Source organism: Oryx dammah, unplaced genomic scaffold (assembly GCF_014754425.2).
Source record: "Oryx dammah isolate SB20612 unplaced genomic scaffold, SCBI_Odam_1.1 HiC_scaffold_9, whole genome shotgun sequence".
NCBI lineage: Eukaryota > Metazoa > Chordata > Mammalia > Artiodactyla > Bovidae > Oryx > Oryx dammah.
In genome coordinates, this window is record NW_024070193.1 from 38,392,481 (window position 1) to 38,412,955 (window position 20,475).

At 41.2% G+C, this 20,475-nt stretch overlaps 1 protein-coding gene across 1 annotated transcript in view; it reads right to left on the reverse strand.

Moving 5' to 3' along the window:
- Positions 1 to 20,475, reverse strand: part of SUMF1 (sulfatase modifying factor 1) — a 101,573-nt gene that overhangs the window by 55,180 nt on the left and 25,918 nt on the right. The window contains exons 4-6 of the mRNA XM_040245979.1: positions 4,595 to 4,677; positions 1,759 to 1,881; positions 934 to 1,048 (exon numbers count right to left, since the gene is read on the reverse strand). Coding sequence (XP_040101913.1) covers positions 934 to 1,048; positions 1,759 to 1,881; positions 4,595 to 4,677 — 321 coding nt within the window. The remainder of the gene's footprint in view (positions 1 to 933; positions 1,049 to 1,758; positions 1,882 to 4,594; positions 4,678 to 20,475) is intronic.

The window sequence follows — 20,475 nt, forward strand, 5'->3', positions numbered from 1 at the left end:
TCACTGGATAACAGAAACTAACACAACATTGTAAATCAACTATACCTCAATAAAAACTATTTTTAAATCATCGGAGATACAATTTAATATTTATGCACAAGATGTTGTTATTCAGCAAAAAGACAGATGTAACTTTGCAAAAGTAAGGGGCAAATAAATTAGGGCTAACTTAAATGACAAGCTATCCAGCTGCTGAAAGACATGTATTTGTGAAGAACTGCTAATGCCAGACAAATTGTTCCTGATATTACACAGGAAAAGGAGAGTAGGATTTTAAATATAATACTATGACGCCAAAGCAATATGTAAAAAATATATAGGCACACAAACACAAGAAACATTTACACTGGCACCTATGGTAGTTAAGAGCATGGGCTTTTGAAACAAACCGACCTGGTTCAAATCCCAGATGTGTGGCTTTCCAGCTGTGTAACCCTGGGCAAGTTAGTTAACCTCTCTGTGCCTCAGAATGCTCACCTGAAAAAATGGGGATAACAGTACCTACCTTACAGAGTGGAACATTAACTGAGATAATTCATGCAAATACCTCAGTATCATGCCTGGCACACTTCAAGTATTAACTCCTAGCAATTATTAGTACCATTAACACCAAAAATGAATGGGAAGAATTGCACCAAAATGCTAATGGGGTTATCTATCTTGAGATAAGATTCCTCCAGGTTCTTTCAATTTTCTCCTTTGCAACTCTTCTGGTTTTTTTCAAAGTTTCTATAGTATTATAGAATTGGAAAGAAAAAGGTGTCACGAAAAAGAATGTCTAAGTATTAGTGTTTGCCTCGTGCGGTAATGGATGAAGGCAGAAAGGGTACAAGATGTAAAGCAGAGAGTGAGCAACACTCTCCCTCATGTCTAGCGGTTTCTAGTGGTTTCTCCATGCGCAGTGGCTGCAGCCCTCTGAACCTTGCTACTCACAGGCGCGGTCCCTCGGAAGCCGTCCTCCCCGGTGTTGGTCACAGGAAACTCGCCTTGCCAGATGTTGGCATAATGTTGGCCTTTCGGCTGCAGTTTGTTGCCCCAGGGGAAAAGTCTGTCAGAAGAGACACAGGCATCAGCCTGTCAAACATGCACAGACTTCTGGACACAAGTCAAGAAGAGGAAGGCAGTGAAAGGGAGAGAGCACACTGCTCGCTTGTTCCAAGTGAGTTATTTTATTTTTTTTAATACATAAAGCTTTTAATCAGGAATTTTTTTTAACTTCCACACAACGAGATCATGTCAAGCTCACAACAACATCAGTCTCTCCCGAGGACTCAGGAGGCCTGATATAAATCACCTCACTAAAAGAGGGGCTTATAGGAGGCTGGGAGAGCAGCCATCATTCTGGACTTACACGGAAGCATAAAGAGGCACCATCACACTGCACTTTTTAATAAAGCCTTCACTATTTTAAGGAGCCTTTTTAGTAGCTGAGGCCCAATCGTGAGTTTTCTGTCTCATGGCTCTGGAAACAGAGGAGATGCCTAAAATAAGAAACCCCTAAAAGAGAAGGCAGCCTGCCAGAGGGGCTCGAAAGAGGACCACGTGGCACGGGGATGGGGCTGTGTGGCCAGCGCCCACCCCACCAGCCATGTGCCTGCCTCTACCTGGGTGTTTCCTAAGGAACTTCACCAACGTGAGGAAAGCCCAGTAGGAAAGAGCTGCCCTGGTGGTTGTGGTTATCAGCTGTCCAGAGTAAGTTCCTGTGGATTTAGAAAGAGGATCCACATACTATTAAGCAAGGGGACACCCTTCAAGTACCTATTTTGCAGGCCTCCTCGACAGCTGTACTCCCACTCGGCCTCCGTGGGCAAACGCTTTCCCGCCCACGTGCAGTAGGCGACGGCGTCATTCCAGGAGACGTGGAGAACCGGGTGGTCCGGCCTGGGGAACGGAGAGCGCAGAGTGAGGAGGGCGGAACCAGAACTGGAAACAGGGACCGGCTCCAGCCAACCGCCCATCTTCGCCTTCACCTCAATCCCTGACCGGGAGGTGGGCCTGGTGTCCAGGTCAACACCCCCCACCCTGCCCCACTGCACTTGTGTCAGCCTCCACCAGGGGTTTCTGACATCCCAGGCTCCCAAATAGGTTATGATCCCTCCTGGCACAAGACTCGAAACATTACTCCAGTTTGCTGGCAGGCCTGAACCCCCAGAGAATCTCACTTGGTGCAGAAGGGTATGGAGATGCACCGCCAGCTGCACCAACCAATGCTTTCTTCTGTGAGGAAAGAACGATTTTGCAGCTGCTGGACACGGTATGAGCAGAAGCTTCCAGCACTCAGCTCCTTCAGGAGAGTTGCAAAGAACCACCTCACAGTCACCAATGACCAACCACAGCAGGAGCATAAAGGAACAGCCATGTGGGTTCACCCATAGCTCGATCCTATGGGTCATTTATACCCCAGAGCCCCACGCCCATCCCACCCCCGAGGGACTGGCTGGGACTTCCTGGACCTGCCTTGCAGTCTTGGCTTCTCCCTCTGCCCAATCCTGCTTCCTCCCCGTCCCTCCCACAGGTGTGGATCCCTAATAAATAGTCTGCACACCAAGCTCTGTCTCAGCATCTGTTTCCGAAGAATCCAATCTGTGATACTTGGCTTTAAACTCTTGTCTTTCTGCTGTAGATGAGTCTGCTCAATTTGCCTCACTCCAGCATATTCCAAGTAAGCCTCTATTTTTTCTAACAGTATAGCGGGGCAGGGAAGATTAGGGGAAAGTTTGAGAGTAAGGGGATAAACATATTTATTCAGCACCAATAACTTTAATTCCTGCTCATTCTTTCTCCAGTGGTCTCTACATTCCTGGCCCATTTCTTAAACTTTTTTTTTTGTGTGTGTGTGTGTGGCCCTGGTCTTTGATGCCATGCAAGAACTCTTTTGCTTTCTCTAGTTGTGGTGGTGCATGGGCTTATCATTGTGGTAGCTTCTCTTGTTGTGAAGCATGGTCTCTAGGGTGCACGGGCTTCAGCAGATGTGGCATGAGACCCTAGTTGCCCTGTGGTATGTGGGATCCTAGTTCCGGGATCAGGGATCAAATCCACATCCCCTGCACTGGCAGGCAGATTCTTAACCACTGCACCACCAGGGAAGTCCCTCTTAAACATCTTTGAATTCCCTATCATAATTACACCATGACTTTCACTTATTCTTTCCAAAGCGTCTATTGAGTATCTTTACATGCCAGTCACTGTTTTCAGCATTGATGTTTTAAGACATGCACTTTTCTCAAAAGGACTCAGTGGATAAAACACATTTCATTCTGGGTCTTCCTTCTGTCCTCAGCTTTTTCTTCTACTATGATAGTTCAGAAAGAAGCGAAAATCCCATGGAGGGAGGAGCCTGGTAGGCTGCAGTCCATGGGGTCGCACAGAGTTGGACACGACTGAGCGACTTCACTTTCACTATTCACTTTCATGCACTGGAGAAGGAAACAGCAACCCACTCCAGTGTTCTTGCCTGGAGAATCCCAGGGATGAGGGAGCCTGATGGGCTGCCGTCTGTGGGGTCGCACAGAGTCGAACACGACTGAAGCGACTTAGCAGCAGCAGCAGCAGCAAGAGGTCATCAACCTGAGGTATCTGAGAATCCTACAACTTTCTACCTCAAAGTCTACTTCTACCCGAGGGCCTACCAACTCAAGAGTTTGAAAGAATGATATTGATCAAGGAGCTGTATCCCTAGAGCTGAACTTCATGTACTTCTGGCTCCCTCACTGAGGGCAGTAAGCAGGAAAACAGACTCGAGAATCCCATCTGAAAAACTGGGTTAGGAGAACAGTTTTCTTGGGCTGTTGAGACGCTGAGTCCTGACCCAAACCTTTCTCCACCTCCAGGGCTTAAAGTGCTACTCTATTTTTGCTTGAGATAATTATTTCTTTGCCACCCTGGAGACTTGGTGACCGACTTGCAGCTCTGTGGTTTTTCAGTCAGATGGTGGCTTCAAAGTATGTCAGTCCAGGACTGCAGAGAACACGAGTCCTGGACCCAAGGCCTTCCTGTTACAGTTGCCAATTGGCAAGACACCACCACTTCTCTGTGAGGCAGTCTCCGTCCTCATAATAGCCTACTCATGAGGAAGAACAAACAATCTGTAAAGGTTACATGTCATGAGATTTGTAATAGGTCTGTCAAATGGGGAAAGAATGACAGGAGAGAACCCTCTAAAGGGCCAAATGAGGATGGCAAGAGGCCACTTATTATGAGCCTTCCAGAGACTTCCCGGGTGGTCCAGTGGTTAAGACTTCTCCTTCCAATACAGGAAGTGTGGGTTCAATCCCTGGTCAGGGAGCTAAGATCCACATGCCTGGCAGCCAAAAGACCACAACATAAAACAGAAGCAATATTGTAACAAATTCAATAAAGACTTTAAAAATGGTCCACATCAAAAAAAAAAAAAAATCTTTAACAGAGTGTTGCATGACCTAGGCACAATGTTTGGGTCTGTACATTGATTCTTTCTAGCCATCCTATTTCCCTTCCAACTGATTAGAGTTCGTCATACTCTTTTATAGACAATGGACATTGAGTTTCTCTTCAACATCATAGGAACTAATTTTGAAATGAAAATATCATCTAGGCTAAGACCCACCAGTCTCACCTGTGTAGGACAGTAGAGTCGGGCCCTTCTGGGTGTCTCCAGTTAGCACCTTTCACAGGTAACCACCACGGAGCAGCTGCAACCTCAGAGCAACACAGGACAAGCTGAGGTTAGCTCTAAAAAAACACTGACTCAGTCCATGAAGAAAAAAAAAAAACCAATCTCACTTAAGGTCTTCAACTTCCATGGAATTACCAAATCATTTTTTTCAGAATATCAAAAATATTTATATGTAACTAAATCTTAAAAATAAAAAGCATTATCTCGTGAATTCCCTGGTGGCCCAGTAGTGAGGACTCGTTTCACTGCTGTGCTCCAGGTTCAATCCCCAGTTGGGGAACTAAGATCCAGCAAGCCACACATGCACCCAAAACAAACAAAAAGGCACAGTGTTATGTGGCAGGTTAGATGGGCAGGGGCTTTGGGGGAGAATGCACACATGTATATGTAAGGTTGAGTCCCTTCGCTATTCACTTTAAAATACTACAGCATTGTTAATCGGCTATACCCCAATACAACATAAAAAGTTTTTTTAAAAAGGTATTATCTCGCATCATAAAGCACCACAGTGATTAAATAAATATGTACATAAATGGTGTATCTTTCCAAGAATCTTAAAAGGACACACTGCTAGCTAATCCTCTATAATCTCTAACAACTGGGTCAGCTGGTACCACTCTGATGTAAAAGATGAGGAAACAGCATTAATCTTACAACTTGGTGCCAGGCTGAAGGTCAACCAAGGTGGTGGGAGACCAAGCTGAAGCACTGAATACAGAGCTGCAGTGTGTTCACAGAAGACCCTGGTTAACATCCAGCCCAACATGAGCTGTGTGGCTCTGGGCAAATTCATTGCTTGTCTGGCCCCAAAGTCCTCATCTGTGAAATGAGAGCAGCTTCCCAGTCCCCCACCTCAGACTCAGAGCAGGGGGAATCTAAAAGGACTGGGAAATGCTCAGCCCACATCCTGTTCCCAGGAGCTTACCTCCTACTTTACACCTCTGTCAACCCATATACCAATATCAAGTGGCCCTTGTTTTGTTCATTTTCGTTCATTTGTGCTTCCTCTGTTGTGTCTGACCCTTTGCAATCCCATGGACTGTAGCCCGCCAGGCCCCTCTGTCCATGGAATTTTCCAGGCAAGAATACTGGTGTGGGTTGCTATTTCCTCCTCCCAACCCAGGGATCAAACCCACATCTCTTGCATCTCCTGCATGGGCAGGCAGACTCTTTACCATTGCACCACCTGGAATTGTTTAGAGATTGGTTAAAAACTTGATTTTGGAGTCAGTCAAAATGAGATTTGAATTATGACTCTGCCATGCAGAGGGTAACCCTTGGCAACCTCCCTACTGAACCTCCCTACATCTGTTTTCTCAACTGTAAGATGAAGACAGGAACAGTGCCTATCTCAGAGATTATTACAAGGAAACCAAACATACATCCAGGGCTTAGGACTATGCCGAGCACTTAGCAAGCGCTCAGTAAAGGGAAGCAGTCAACCATGGACCTCATGACAATCAAGGAGAGTTACCAAAAAAAATTACCGTCATCAGTGATGCTAATACTAAGTAAAGAAGAGAAGTTTGCAAATGATTCTTCTGCTGTAAACCGGAACGGACTCAAGTTATCCCCAAGACAATGCTGCTCTCAGTCCTCTGCATCCTGACGAGCCAGGCTGAGTAGAAGAGATGGGGGATGTGTTCCCGGCCAACAACTACAGCAATCACTGAGAACACCAAACTCTGTTCTTGTTCTTTTTCTCAAATCAGCACCATCAAAACATTCACGGTATTCCAACCACAATTTGATGGGAAAAGCCAAATTCTTTTACATCTCAATGAAAGAGGCATTATGTCCTTTGAGGACACTACTGCAGAGTGTTTTCTCTTTCAGAGAGCAGGAGAGGTAAAAGGCAGGGCTTCTTCCTCTTTCTTCTGTGGCACTGTGGAATCTTTAATCAGGGCGAGGGGTTGGGGGGGGGTGTTCCTGCTGACTACACGGCTTGATATTTGCCACCAGGGAAGCCCATTTAAGTGCCACTGACAGGTAATTCATTCCACGTCAAGGGAAGACGTGCAGAGAAAGCCCAGGTCATCCCACTCTTCACATTTCAAGATCTTCAGATCACTCACCCAATTCTACCCCATTCCCAACACTAAGGTCACCAGAAGGTTCTATTTCTCAAAGTAAAAAAAAAAAAATTTTAAAGGCAAATATGACTCCATGGGAAATAGATGGAGAAACAGTGGAAACAGTGTCAGACTTTATTTTGGGGGGCTTCAAAATCACTGCAGATGGTGACTGCAGCCATGAGATTAAAAGACGCTTACTCCTTGGAAGAAAAGTTATGACCAACCTAGATAGTATATTCAAAAGCAGAGACATTACTTTGCCGACTAAGGTCTGTCTAGTCAAGGCTATGGTTTTTCCAGTAGTCATGTATGGATGTGAGAGTTGGACTGTGAAGAAGGCTGAGCACCGAAGAATTGATCCTTTTGAACTGTGGTGTTGGAGAAGACTCTTGAGAGTCCCTTGGACTGCAAGGAGATCCAACCAGTCCATTCTGAAGGAGATCAGCCCTGGGATTTCTTTGGAAGGAATGATGCTAAAGCTGAAACTCCAGTACTTTGGCCACCTCATGCGAAGAGTTGACTCACTGGAAAAGACTTTGATGCTGGGAGGGATTGGCGGCAGGAGGAGAAGAGGACGACAGAGGATGAGATGGCTGGATGGTATCACTGACTCAATGGATGTGAGTCTGAGTGAACTCCGGGAGTTGGTGATGGACAGGGAGGCCTGGTGTGCTGCGATTCATGGGGTCGCAAAGAGTCAGACATGACTGAGCGACTGAACTGAACTGATGGCAAATGTTAGCCTTTGTTAAATCTGGGTGGTGGAAACTAGAATGCCTATTTTTCTTATACCGTGTTATGTTTTGAAATATTCCATTATTAGTAACTTTTTAAATGGATTAACTTATCTCTTCTACTGCTGATGGGCATTTGGGCAGTTTCCAGTTGGAGCTACTGTGAATGGTGCTACTTCTGGGAACATTCTTCGTAGCTCATGACTCAGGAAATATGCAGAAGCATTCCTGCTGAGTGCACGCTGTGGAGTAGAATGGCTGGATCCCAGGGTATACACATGCACAGCGTTAGTTAAGACAACCAAACACAAGCCTTAATGGCAGAAGTCCTCCAAGGTTCCCAACCTTCTTCAATGGGAAAATTCCACGGAGTTGGCTTGTGTGGGGTCTTCCCAGGGCAACTGCCCCTGTGGCCTCTGAATCCATTCCCTTTTCCTCTCTGCTTCCCCTCACTCTGGTCACACATATTTATTGAGCGCCTACTGTCTGCCAGGTTCCCTTTTTAGGAACCTCATTCCTAAAGGAAATCTTCAACTCCCAGAATCCTGAGAGTATGACTTAAGACAGTTGGTATATTGAGAGTTTCTCAATTATTCATTGTACATATTAATACTTATCTTACATGGTCAACTACTCACTTTATCTTCTTCCAAAAATATCTGTAAAACTCAAATTGGTGGGTCCAGGTACACACATCAGTGCTATAGTTCCTACTCAATTTCTTTCCTATTATATACACACACTTTCTCATTTTACATATCTACTTTCCAGTTCTCTTACTGTCATTCTTTCCTGAAAGCTTTTACATTTCTTAATAACCCATCCAATACAGACCATCTCCGCACTACTGACTTTTTGGGCCACACAATTCCTTGATGGAGGGGGCTGTTCCGTACGCTATAGGATGCCCTGCAGCATCCCAGACCTCTCCCCGCTAAATGCCAATAGCATCCTGCTCCCCACCCAACTGTGAGAACTAAATTACGACTCAGCCATAAAACATATTTTGAGTCACTTCTAATGAGGTGGATGAACCTAGAGCCTGTTATACAGAGTGAAGTAAGTCAGAAAGAGAAAAACAAACGGTATATTAACACATATATATGGAATCTAAAGGATGGTCCTTATGAACCTATTTACAGGGCAGCAATAGAGACGCAGACATAGAGAAGAGACTGTAGACACAGTAGGGGAAAAGAGAGAGTGGGACGAGCAGAGAGAGTGGCAGTGAAACATATAGATTACCATATGTAAAACAGACAGCCAGTGGGAATTTGCTGCACGACTCAGGGAGCTCAAACCCAGTGCTCTGAGACAACCTAGAGGGGTGGGATGGAGTGGGAGGTGGGAGGGAGTTTCAAGAGGGAGGGGCCATATGTATGTATGGCTGAGTCATGTTGATGTACGACAGAAACCAACACAATATTGTAATAATTGTAAAGCAATTATCCTCCAATTAAAAAACAAATAAATTTTTAAAAGAGATAAAACAAATAAAAAAATTGTCTCCACATTCATGAAGACCCAAACTAGACAAAGCTTGGGGGCCTATGAAAGGACCATATGACACCTGCGCCTATGAGAAAGACTGTAACTCTACATCACAATGGTCAGACACAGTCAGGAACCACTTCCGCACCAGACATATGAAGAAGGAAAGATATGCAATCAGAGTCACCCACAACAGAGGACTTAGCTTACGGGCAGAACATCATTCTTCTTAGCCAAGTTGTACTGGGAAAGCCATCTTTTCTAGACAAACATACAACAAATCCCATCCGATGTCACCAGATAACTTCTTTCAAATATAACTGTTAACTTCTTTCAAATATCACTGTTAACTTCATATTTTAAGACTTGTTCTTAAACTTCTGGTCATGTCTTCAAAATAAATGCTGTTCTACTATGTTTAGTAATTTATGAAATAAGCAACTTTTCAGAGTCATACATAAGCCAGTTAAACAAGGTTACACTGCAAATTGTAACATCTATGATTCCTTTTAACAGAAAGAGTCTTCATATGCGTTCTTTCCAGAGTCACAGCAACAACATGAGTGGTTTGGCATCTGTGATAAGCCTCATCCTAAAAAGAGAAACTATAGGGGGCGGTGGATGTGGTTGCCCATCTATGTATTTTCTGTTCAACTGAGACACTTCTAGTTGAGTTACAGCACTCCCTTACATCCAGGGAGAAAAGGACTTTACTTGACCTATTTCTAGTCAAACCATCTCCATAGCAACTGTCTTGGGTTTAAGTTGAAACAGCTGTACCAGACAGCCAGCAACCAATTACAATGTAAATAGGATCCGTGTGAGTACTGACATCCCCTTGAGACATGGACTTCAGAGGGCAAAGACATCTTTTCCCACCTCTCCCTAGGGACATAGCCAGACTTGTAGTAACAGCTTAAAGAAAAGAAAAGGGGGAAGACAGCGAAGGTGCCTTTATTTTTGCCAGAAGTGGTAAATTATGCTTCTTATATACACACAGCCCAGAAGAAAGTCGGCACAGGAAAAAGACAAAGCACTCTGTTAACATGCACATTCAAGTGCAAAAATGTCAAGTTCACAACTTTACAACTGATCTCTTAAAAATTCAATGCATTTAGACAAGCAAATTAAAAAGATGGATGTTTTTTGAAACGTAGTATAAACATGACAGTTACACCTATAAAAACAGCCTGGGAGAATTTTTCAACTGGCACCAGCGAACAATAAGAAATCGCAGATCTGTTCAAATTCATGAAGTATAAATAAAACTGGATGAGAATCAAATGCAACTGAAGGAGTCAAGTGGAATAGGAAGCACACAATGAGTAAAATCTCCTTCTTCAGCACCCAATACAAATGTAGAGAATTGAGAAGTAGGCTTGAATAAAGAGTAAAAACAAATTCATCATGAAAATAGATAGGGAGTCAGATCTGACAGCTTATTTCAAATTAAATCCTAAATCAGGTACCTTGACTACTTAATAGAATATGTGAGAGAGAAAAATGCATGCTTTTTCACAGAGTACAAATATTTATGACACTTAAGGCCGATCTGAAAATGTTCAACATTTTTGCTCCAGTTCTTAGTGAAATTCCTCATTATAGAATTCACTGCCTTCCTGAAAAACCAGTTTATACACTCTAAACATTTATTACGTGTCCTTAAGAGAGGAGCAGAAATCCTAGAGTGTCACTTGTTAAAGACAATGTATAAAAAATGCAAAAGGATCGTTAGCATCCAAGAACCCTTTAAAAGTGAGGTAGTTGACTCATTCTCCATTGAGACCTGAAGAAATATGGGGAAAGTAGATTTGGGGGCTTTTTATTAAAAATTGTTTATTGAAGTATAGTTTATTTACAATATTGTATTCATTTCAGGTGTATAATATATACTCCACTTAAGATTACTACAGAACAATGGCTATATTTCACTGTGCTATACGACATATCCTTGTTCCTTATCTATTTAGTTTCCAGGAGTTTGTATCTTTTAATCCCCTATCCCTATCTCGCCTCTCCTCCCTTTTCTCTCTCCACTAGTAATCACTAGATTGTTCTCTACATAGGTGAGTTTGTTTCTGTTTTGTTATATGTATCTGTTTGTTCTATTTTTTAGATTCTACATATAAGTGATGACATAGAGTATTTGTCTTTCTCTGTCTGACTTATTTAACTCTCTAGGTCTGGGAACTGAGGCTTTTTTAAAAAAAGAATTCTGAAAACAAGAGAAATAATTTTTTTTTTTAAGTAAGTTTTTATTTCTTTAGGCAAAGAAGCTTTTATTACAACTCTTTACAAAAAGAGTAAAGCTTTAAAAGGCTTCATTTAAGCTCCTTAAATTGCTACTGGCTTACCTACGAGCCTTTCTCAATGTCTAAAACAGGGAAATTACACAACATCTGAATGACATTTGATTGGTTCTGTACTTTGTTTTCGTGGCTTACAAGTTCTGAGGCTTCTGAGAAAAAAGATCAAACAGGAGACAGAAAACAGAAAAGGCACCTTAAGAAGCTCTCCCAGCCTGGCCGCATGCTTAACACAGGCAGGCTTACAATGCCGCCAGGTTTTAAAGGTGAGAGGATAGGGAGGCCAACTGTTTAAATTCCCTAATTTTAAGGATGGAAAAATAAGCCCTGAAATGTGGCAGGTAGTGGTAGAGCTAGGGAAAGAACCCACAGCCGCAGATATTCAATTTATAAGTCTGTTCTACTACCCAGGCTTTTCCAAAAGCTGTTTCCAGGGTCTTCCACAAGATGTTAATAGCTATGGCGGGGAGAAGGGGGCGGGGAGGCAGGCGGCGGGTGGAAGGAAGTTCCACAATCAAAGCAGTCCATCTACCAGGAAAGCACTCGGGTAATCCAGTTAAACTAGTTTTTTTAATTGCAGAACTTCTCAAAATCTTTGAACTGCTTACATAACAGTCATGGTTAAGTTCTGAGTAACGGGAGATGGTCTTCAAGCCAAGGGCTTGGTAGGTTCCAATCCTAACTACTGACTACTTATTAGCTCTGTGACAGTGGGCACGGTACTAAACCTTTCTGAGTTTGGTTTTCTCAATCAGCAAAATCAGCCTAGTAAGAGAACGTATCTAACACACTCAAGCTCAGATCATTCTAACAAACAGAGCTCTTCATCAACAGTGCAAGAGAAATGCCTCCTAGAGCCCTTCCATCTGCTGGCACTGATCAGGCTCCAAGGATCACGTGGAACAAGTTAAATTCCCTTCGGATCACCTTGCAGACATGTGTAGAATAATCATAATTCTTTCACCTCTTAGTCTTCTCTAGGTTCAATCGCGTATTCACCCTTCCCCCGGCTCTACGATCTCAAGTGAAGGGAATCACAGCTTCCCTAGTTGCTCAGGCCAGTACCCAGGAGTCCTACTTGATTCTTCACTCCCCTGTGCCCCCTCTGCTCTCAGATGTCCAACACCAGACCCTTCTCAGCATCTCTCCTCCTGCCAGCCTGCTGCACAGCCACATCATGTCACACCTGGCCTACAACAAAACACACGCAGAGGCCAAAAGTGCTCTCTTTAAAGTGTTAACTAGAGGGGACTTCCTCAGTGGTCTGGTGGTTAATAATCCACCTTCCACTGCAGGGGACACGGGTTTGATCCCTGATCGGGGAACGAAGATCCTACATGCAGCAGGGCAACTACAGAAAGCCCATGTGCTGCAACAAACACCCAGCACAGCCAAAATAAAATTTTTAAAAATGTTAACTAGATCCAGTGGCTTCCAGCTGTACTAAAGAAGAAACCCAAACTTCTCTGAGGCTCACAAAGTCTAGGTCATCCACCTGCTGCTACTTCTCCAACCTAAGTCTAGCTCCTATCCCACTTTCCCCTGTTCATCACTCCCTCATTACTGGTCATGCTGGGTCCTGCTCACCAGGTAGGTTTCAGCTCAGGTGTCACTTCCTTAGAAAGGCCATCCCACACCACACACATAAAGAGCCCAAGAAGCCTAATCGTACAATATGCAACCACTCTCTCCCCCATTGCTCTGTTTTATTTTATTCACAGGCCATTAGCATAGTCAGTTAAAAGCTCACTTGTGTAGAGTGTGTTTCTCCCTGGAGCTATAACTCCCAGGAGAGTGAAGACTTACATCCACAGTACTTGGAACACTGCCTGGTACATAGTATATATGGGATAAACATTTATTTAACAAATAAGTTAATCTGTTCCTGAGGCTTCCATGGTTTCCAAACCCCTCCCCACCACAGGTGACCCTCTTCTGGATAAATACCGATAACAAATTTAGTGTTTCAACAGGACATACTTTTATAGAGAGGGGGAATCAGCCCTTGTCTTAGGGGTTTTGCAAAAGAGTCTCTGACAGGAAAGGTACTAGGCTGGTCCTCAGGTGGTGCTAGTGGTAAAGGACCCACCTGCCAATGCAGGAGACACAGGGGATGTGGGTTCAATCCCTGCATCAGGAAGATCCCCTGGAACAGGAAATGGCAACCCACTCCAGTATTCTTGCCTGCAAAATTCCATGGACAGAGGAGCCTAATGGCCTAAGTCTGGGAAGTTGCAAAGAGTCACACACAACTGAACACACACATAGGTACTCTTAGGTGCCCCCCTTAAACATTTCCAAGAACTGAGACAAGCTATTTCCCCTCCTGGGCGACGGTGCCTCATCTATAAGAGGAAAGTTTTTCACCAGATGATTTTGAAAGTTTCATCCATTCTAAATCCTCTTTTTTTGCATAAGTGTTTCCTAAAGCTGCATATCCCCTGGGCAGAACTCCCTACCTGACAGTCTTTGTCTCACTGCAGAGGTTTACAACACAAATGCCAACACCTGGGAGGTAGGAAATGAGGGAATCATCTTTATTTCCTAATCCAAGTCAGACCTCCAAAGACCCATGACTTGAAAAGACACTTAAGAACCTCTTAAACAGATATTTGAAATCTGAGCCTTTGGGAGCCCACCATGCCTCACTAACTCTCATTCTGATCAGGGGCCTTGTTTTAGAGCTGGTTGGAATAAAATACTGTGCCCTGTTATCCTACTTTATTGGATTCTCACCTTCCAGGGTTATCGATTGCTTCCTGAGTCTACACCACATACTGACTCCCAGGACAGGCAGACAACCAGCCTTTTCAAAACCAGACATAGAACACAGTTGTCTGACCATATTCTCTTCTTATCCAATCAGCCAACCCTGGATCGCACTTCCTGAAAAACTCAGTTTCTGTGAACTCACCTTCACCCTGTTGATCGAATCAGCATTCTCCTGCCAAGAAAAAGCTGCCTTTCCAACATGAGACAGGTCATACCAGGTCTGAGCCCCACAGCTCTCAATGCTCCTGTAGAGGATACTCAAATGGCATTCTTTCATTTTTTGGCAAATATTTATTAAGTCCTTATTAAGTGACAGGTATTATGCTCGGGGGATGGTGAATAATAGGAAAACAGCTTCACCCACCATTACAAGACGGTTCAGGTAAAGAAAAGGGCATTCAACAAACACCTACACAAATAATGATGAGTGAGATAAATAATGTGAAAGGAAGGCATAAGAAGCCGTAAGAACAAATAAATGGAAGCATCTCAATCTGGAATGTTAGACAACAGACGGGCATTTCAAATGGACTGCCCAGAGTAAGTTTAGCTGAAACCTGACCATGAATATGGATAATCAAAGTACATGGTAAGCACTCCACCAGAGCTTTGTCCTAGTTGATCCCAGGATGAGTTCTTCCTCACCTGAAAGGCTTCCCTAAAATGCCTTTTCCTCACACAGACATTCCCTGATCAACCTAACAAATTAAACTTTGCAGGCATCTCTCCCCATTCCTCACCACTTCTCTTCATCACAGCACTGCTGAGGTACTTCCACTTCAGGATGGGATGGACCTCATATACTCTTACTTTTTTTGATAAATTTTAAACAGATGATATATGTGTTTTCATTCTTGTTTTTAAAAAGTTATAACTCAGAAAAAAAAAAAAAAAACACCTAATATTGGTTTGAATTCGATGTTACTGCATTCCTTAGACTTTGAGCAGTTAAAAGACAGGGAAGATATCTTTCATCCTAGTATTCCCAGGAAGAGTATGGTACCTAGGAGACAGCAGGACATTTCTGATGGCTTGCTAAACAAACAGGCTACATTTAAATCCAAAAAGGAAATCTTCAAACAGAGGGCGCTAAGCTCATTTCTTCTATAAGTCGAAAAACAGACCCCACTGATGGATGGCAGACAATCAAGGAGGCATGAATTTAAATAAATGTCACTATATACACCCAAAAGAACTGAAAGCACAAAGTCAGACACTTGTACACCTACGTTCATGGCAGCATTATTCATAATAGCCAAAAGCTGAAAACAAACCAAATGTCAACTGACAGATAAAATAAAATATGGTATACGGAAACAGTGGAATATTAGTCAGTTTTAAAAAGGGAATAGAATTCTTTTTTCATTGATTTACAATGTATTAATTTCTGCTGTACAACAAAGTGATTCAGTTGTACATATAAATACATTTTTTAAAAATACTCTTTTCCATTATGGTTTATCCCAGAATACTGAATATAGTTCCCTGTGCTATACAGTGGGCCTTTGTTGTTTATCCAGGATTGAAATTCTGATACGTGGTACAACATGAATGAATCTTGAACATGTTATGCTAAGTGAAATAAGCCAGTCATAAAAGGACAAATATTGTAAGATTCCTTCTATGAGGCACTTAGAACAGACTAATTGATGCAGACACAAAGTAGAATCCAGGTTTATTAGGGGCTAGGAGAGGGGAAATAGGAAATTATTGTTTAATGGTACAGAGTTTCTGTTTGGGATGGCAAACAAGCCCTTTAAGTGCATTGTACAACATTGGGAATGTACATAACTTTAATGAATTATCCATTTAAAAATAGTTTAAATGGTAAATTTTATGTTACGTATATTTTATCTCACTTTCCTACTGAAAAAGATGTATCACTTGTATATTCCTCTAGCCAAGGACTCTAAGATAATCCAAGAAGATTTATCCCATGACAGCAAATCCTTTGAAAATATCACTGTAATTTGGTGCAATGCTATATATGGAAATGCCAATTCTTAGGAATGGGCCAAAGTAAAGCAAAGGAAATCTAACTAAATTTTCAACTAGGCCAGGCAAAGAGACAGTCCATCTGAAGAAATCAGAGCAACATTTACTAAAAGGCTCTTTATGTGCCAGACATTGTACTACTAGGTGGTTCTATGAACATTACTTCATTTGATCTTTACAATACTCTACAAGGTAGGCTCAATGGACATGAGTTTAGTGAAGGACAGGGAAGCCCGGCATGCTGCAGTCCATGGGCTCACAAAGAGTCAGACATGACTTAGCGACTGATGACAACAACTAGGTAGGCATTAATATCCCTATAAGAAATTGAGTAAACAAGTAAAATGAGATAAACCATACTGAAAAAGGATATTTTAAAAAATATTGTATACACATATCTGAATCACTTTACAGCAGAAATTAACACAAGATTGTAAATAACTATAATTTTTAAAAAAGTAAAATTCTAGTTAGGATGAAGAAAAAATAATTAAGACGCTATGCTAGCATGAAAAGGATGAACAAACAGAGCTACAAAATCACTACTACCAGTAGACAAGGCAAAACTGCTGACTTGTACTTACCCAGGTTACTAGGTTAACTGCCTCAAAAAAAAAAAAAAAAAAGTCAACATCCTCCAGAGTATTATAACAGGATCCAGAGACCCAAAGTGAAGGGAAAAGAACAGGTGCAAACCCCAAGATGACCCAGATGTTGGAATTATTGGACAAAGAACAAAACAGCTGTTATAATTATCAGCTATGACGTAAAGGTGAATGCTCTTGAAATGAATAAAAAGCTAGGCATTCCTTCTCAGCAGAGAAACAGGAGCTATTTTTTTAAAAGGAAACTTTAGAATTGCAAAATACAGTATCTGAAATTCACTGGGTAGACTCAAGAGCAGAATGAAAATGACAGAGAAAACAGGAAGCTTGAAGACATATCACTAGAATACTAGATTGTATCACTATTATACTATCTAAAAACAGAGGAAAAAAAATTTTTTTTAATGAACAAAGTCTAAGGAACCTCTTCAATAATAAAAAGTCTAACACTAAAGTTGGTATCCCAAAATGAGAGGAGAAATTGTTGCTGAAAAAATATTTGGAATAACGGCTGGACACTCCACAAAATATGGTTAAAGACATAAATTTACAGACACAAGAATCCCAACAAACCCCAAACAGGATAATCTCTAAGAAAACAATGTCCAAAAGCATTATAATCAAACTGCTAAAGGTAAAAGATTTTTGAAATACCTTGAAAGAAGTCAGTAAAACAAATGCCACAATACATATGAGAGATTAGTGGCTCAAATGTCTATTATTAGAAACACATGAACAGAAAAGAGTGAGACAATATTTTAAAGCCACGAAAGCAAAGAAGTGTCAACCCAGGACTTTGTATCCAGTGAAAACATCCTTCAAGAATAAAGGTAAAATAAACACATTGCAGATGAACAAAAAGGAAGAGAATTCATCACTGTAAGACTTGCTCTAAAAGAAATGCTAAAGGAAGTTTTTTCAGCTGCAGGGAAATATGGAACTTTAGGAATAAAGGAAGAACAACAAAAATAGTTTGGGTAAATAGAATAGATTATTTTCTCCTTTAAATTATAAAAAATATGTATGAGTGTTACAAGCAAAATTTAGGGGTTTCTTTCCCATTTATGAAGATGTACTTACTATATATAACAGCTATAATATAGGGAGTCAGGTAAAGGAACCTACATGGTAATAAGGCTTCTACAGTTAAGTCTTAAAATGTTAACTCTGTAGTAGACTGTGAGGAGTTAGGTGTGTATATTCTAATTCTTAGAGCAACTTTAATTTCATACTTAAAAATTAAACTTTAATTTTATACTTAAAGATACTTAAATTATCTTTCAGTAATGAAGCAAAATATATTTGAAGACTAAAAAAATAACACCAAAGATAGAGCCAAAAGCTAACAGAAATTAGAATGAAATATACATTCTAATGTATACAGTATAAAATATATATATTTAAAAATAACTACATTAAGTATATATAGTATAAATATACACACATACATACATTTACTCAAAAGTGAAGTTAAGAGACGTGGAAGACTGAGTGACAAAGTCTAACCAGCATCTAACTGGAGTCGCAGAGGAAAGAATGGAAAAAAAGACAATATTCAAAAAGATCATGGTTAAGAATAATCCAGATATGATTTAAAAACACTTGTCCTCAGAATCAGGAAACTCAATGAAACTGAAGCAGAAAAACTGAAAAAACTGAAACCAACACCTAGGCATATCACAGTGAAACTGCAGAACAGCAAAGACAGGAGATTGTTTTAAAAGTGGGCCGAACTCGATGACCTCAGAACAGCCATAGAAGTTCCTGATGGCTGATGTTTTAATAGCAATGACAAAAATGAGAAGACAGTGAGTTAAACCCTACAGTGTACTGGGAGGAAATAACTGCCAACTGGAAATTTTTACTTAGTTCAATTATCTGTCAGTGTGTTAGTCGCTCAGTCGTGCCCAACTCTTTGCGACCCCATGGATTGCAGCCACCAGGCTCCTCTGTCCATGAAATTTTCCAGGCAAGGATACTGGAGTGGGTTGCCATTTCCATCTTTCAGTAATGAAGCAAAATATATTTGAACACAATTAATTTAAAAAATATTTACCAAAAGATCTCCTTTAAGCAGAAGGGACATTTTTTTTTTAATTTGAAAAAAGAAGAAAAAGGAAAAGCAGTCTTCATAATTCTGAATCCTTAATGAAATTGGCTTTCAGTTGAAAAGACAGTCTCAAAAAAAAAAAAGAAAAGACAGTCTCAAAATAGCTTCTCATCCTCCTTTTTCAAGGACACTTACTCAGCAATTTGTTTCCTGAAACTGTTAACAATTTTGAAAGTATTAAACCACAAACAAACAGATGATCATTATTTCTCAGGTTCCCACCAAGAGGAATTGTTTTTTCCCATCTCACTGCTATTCCTCTGTCCAAGATTTAGGAGATACATTAATGACACAAGCATAAAAATGAAACATACTCTTCAGAAAGTATATATTTTAAAAACCATCCTTTTAAGGTATTTTAAGTTATCTAGAGTAAAAAACAGAAACAACAACAAAACCTAGCCTTAATCCCTTCTAGGATTTGATATCTATAGTTTTTAAGACACTGTTTTAAATGAAACATCCAAGTAATAATCACAAGTAGGTAAATTTCTACACACAAATATACTCTGTTTCTCATCGTCAAATTTACCATTTATCTCTACAAGAAAACCCTGAGAGCTAGATGGATGCTTTGCCTCTAAACATTACACATTTAAAAAACAAACAAACCCAAGAGGACAGCGGCATCAGCACAGATTCTGAATCTCTCCAAGTCGACGCGTAGAACCAGGCACAGCAATTAGATAACCAGTAGGTGAAACACCAAAATCCTAAGCACAGCATGCACAGCCAATCTATGTGACCAGGTACCTTTACCAAACCAGAATACAAACAGGCAAAGGAAGACTGCCAACAGCCACGCAGCCTGCACGGTTGTTACGGCTGGACAGGAGAAAACAGAAGAAAGCAACAAGTCACCAGAGCTGTGACGAGGAAAATCCCAAAGCAGCCAGTGGGCATCACTGGAAAGCAGAGAATTATGAAAACGGAAATGGATTCTGCCCACTGTGGTGTAAGTGCATGTTAGGGACCCGTGGAGAGAAAGTACAAAGGCCACTGAACAGTCTTGCCCGGAGAATTCTTGACACTGACCTGCTAAGGTTCCTTTCCAGAACAGAGTCGCTCACCAAGGAGAAAGCTGAGAGAATAAAACCAAACTCTAGGAAACAAGGGGCAAGAGAGAAAAGGAAGAGGAGGAGTGCAAGGGAAGAGATGTAGGAAATTCTGAGGAACAGGAGGTCATATTTTTGAGGCCCATGTGAGCACAACTGAAGATGAGAGTTCTTCAAGCGACAGAAGCTACCCTGGACCACGCCTCCTTCTAAAGGGTACGTGATGCTCAAAACGACATGTCAAATTGAGGTCAAGGGCATTAAGAAAATGACTCATGAGAGAATAAAATAAAACAGGATCAGCAAACTCAGATGAATAGATAAATCAAGAAATAACTAAATCAAAAGAAAAGGCCTTTTCAGAAATGAACACAAGAATACCTAAGAGACAAAGAAGATGTAAAGGAAGAAAAAAATTTAAATTAAAAAAAAAAGATAGAAACGATTCAAAAGAAGTGATAAACTCTGAGAATGAATCCTACAAACAGATATATTGAGTTCCTAAAGAAGAAAACAAAGAATGTTTAAGAATGTTTAAATCCATAGGTTCATGACATTAAAAAAAAAAACCTGGTGATTATACAAATCTACATTTGTGATAAAATGATATAGAACTAAATACACACATACCAATGAGTACATATAAAACTAGTAAAACCAGATGAAGGTAAGTGGGTT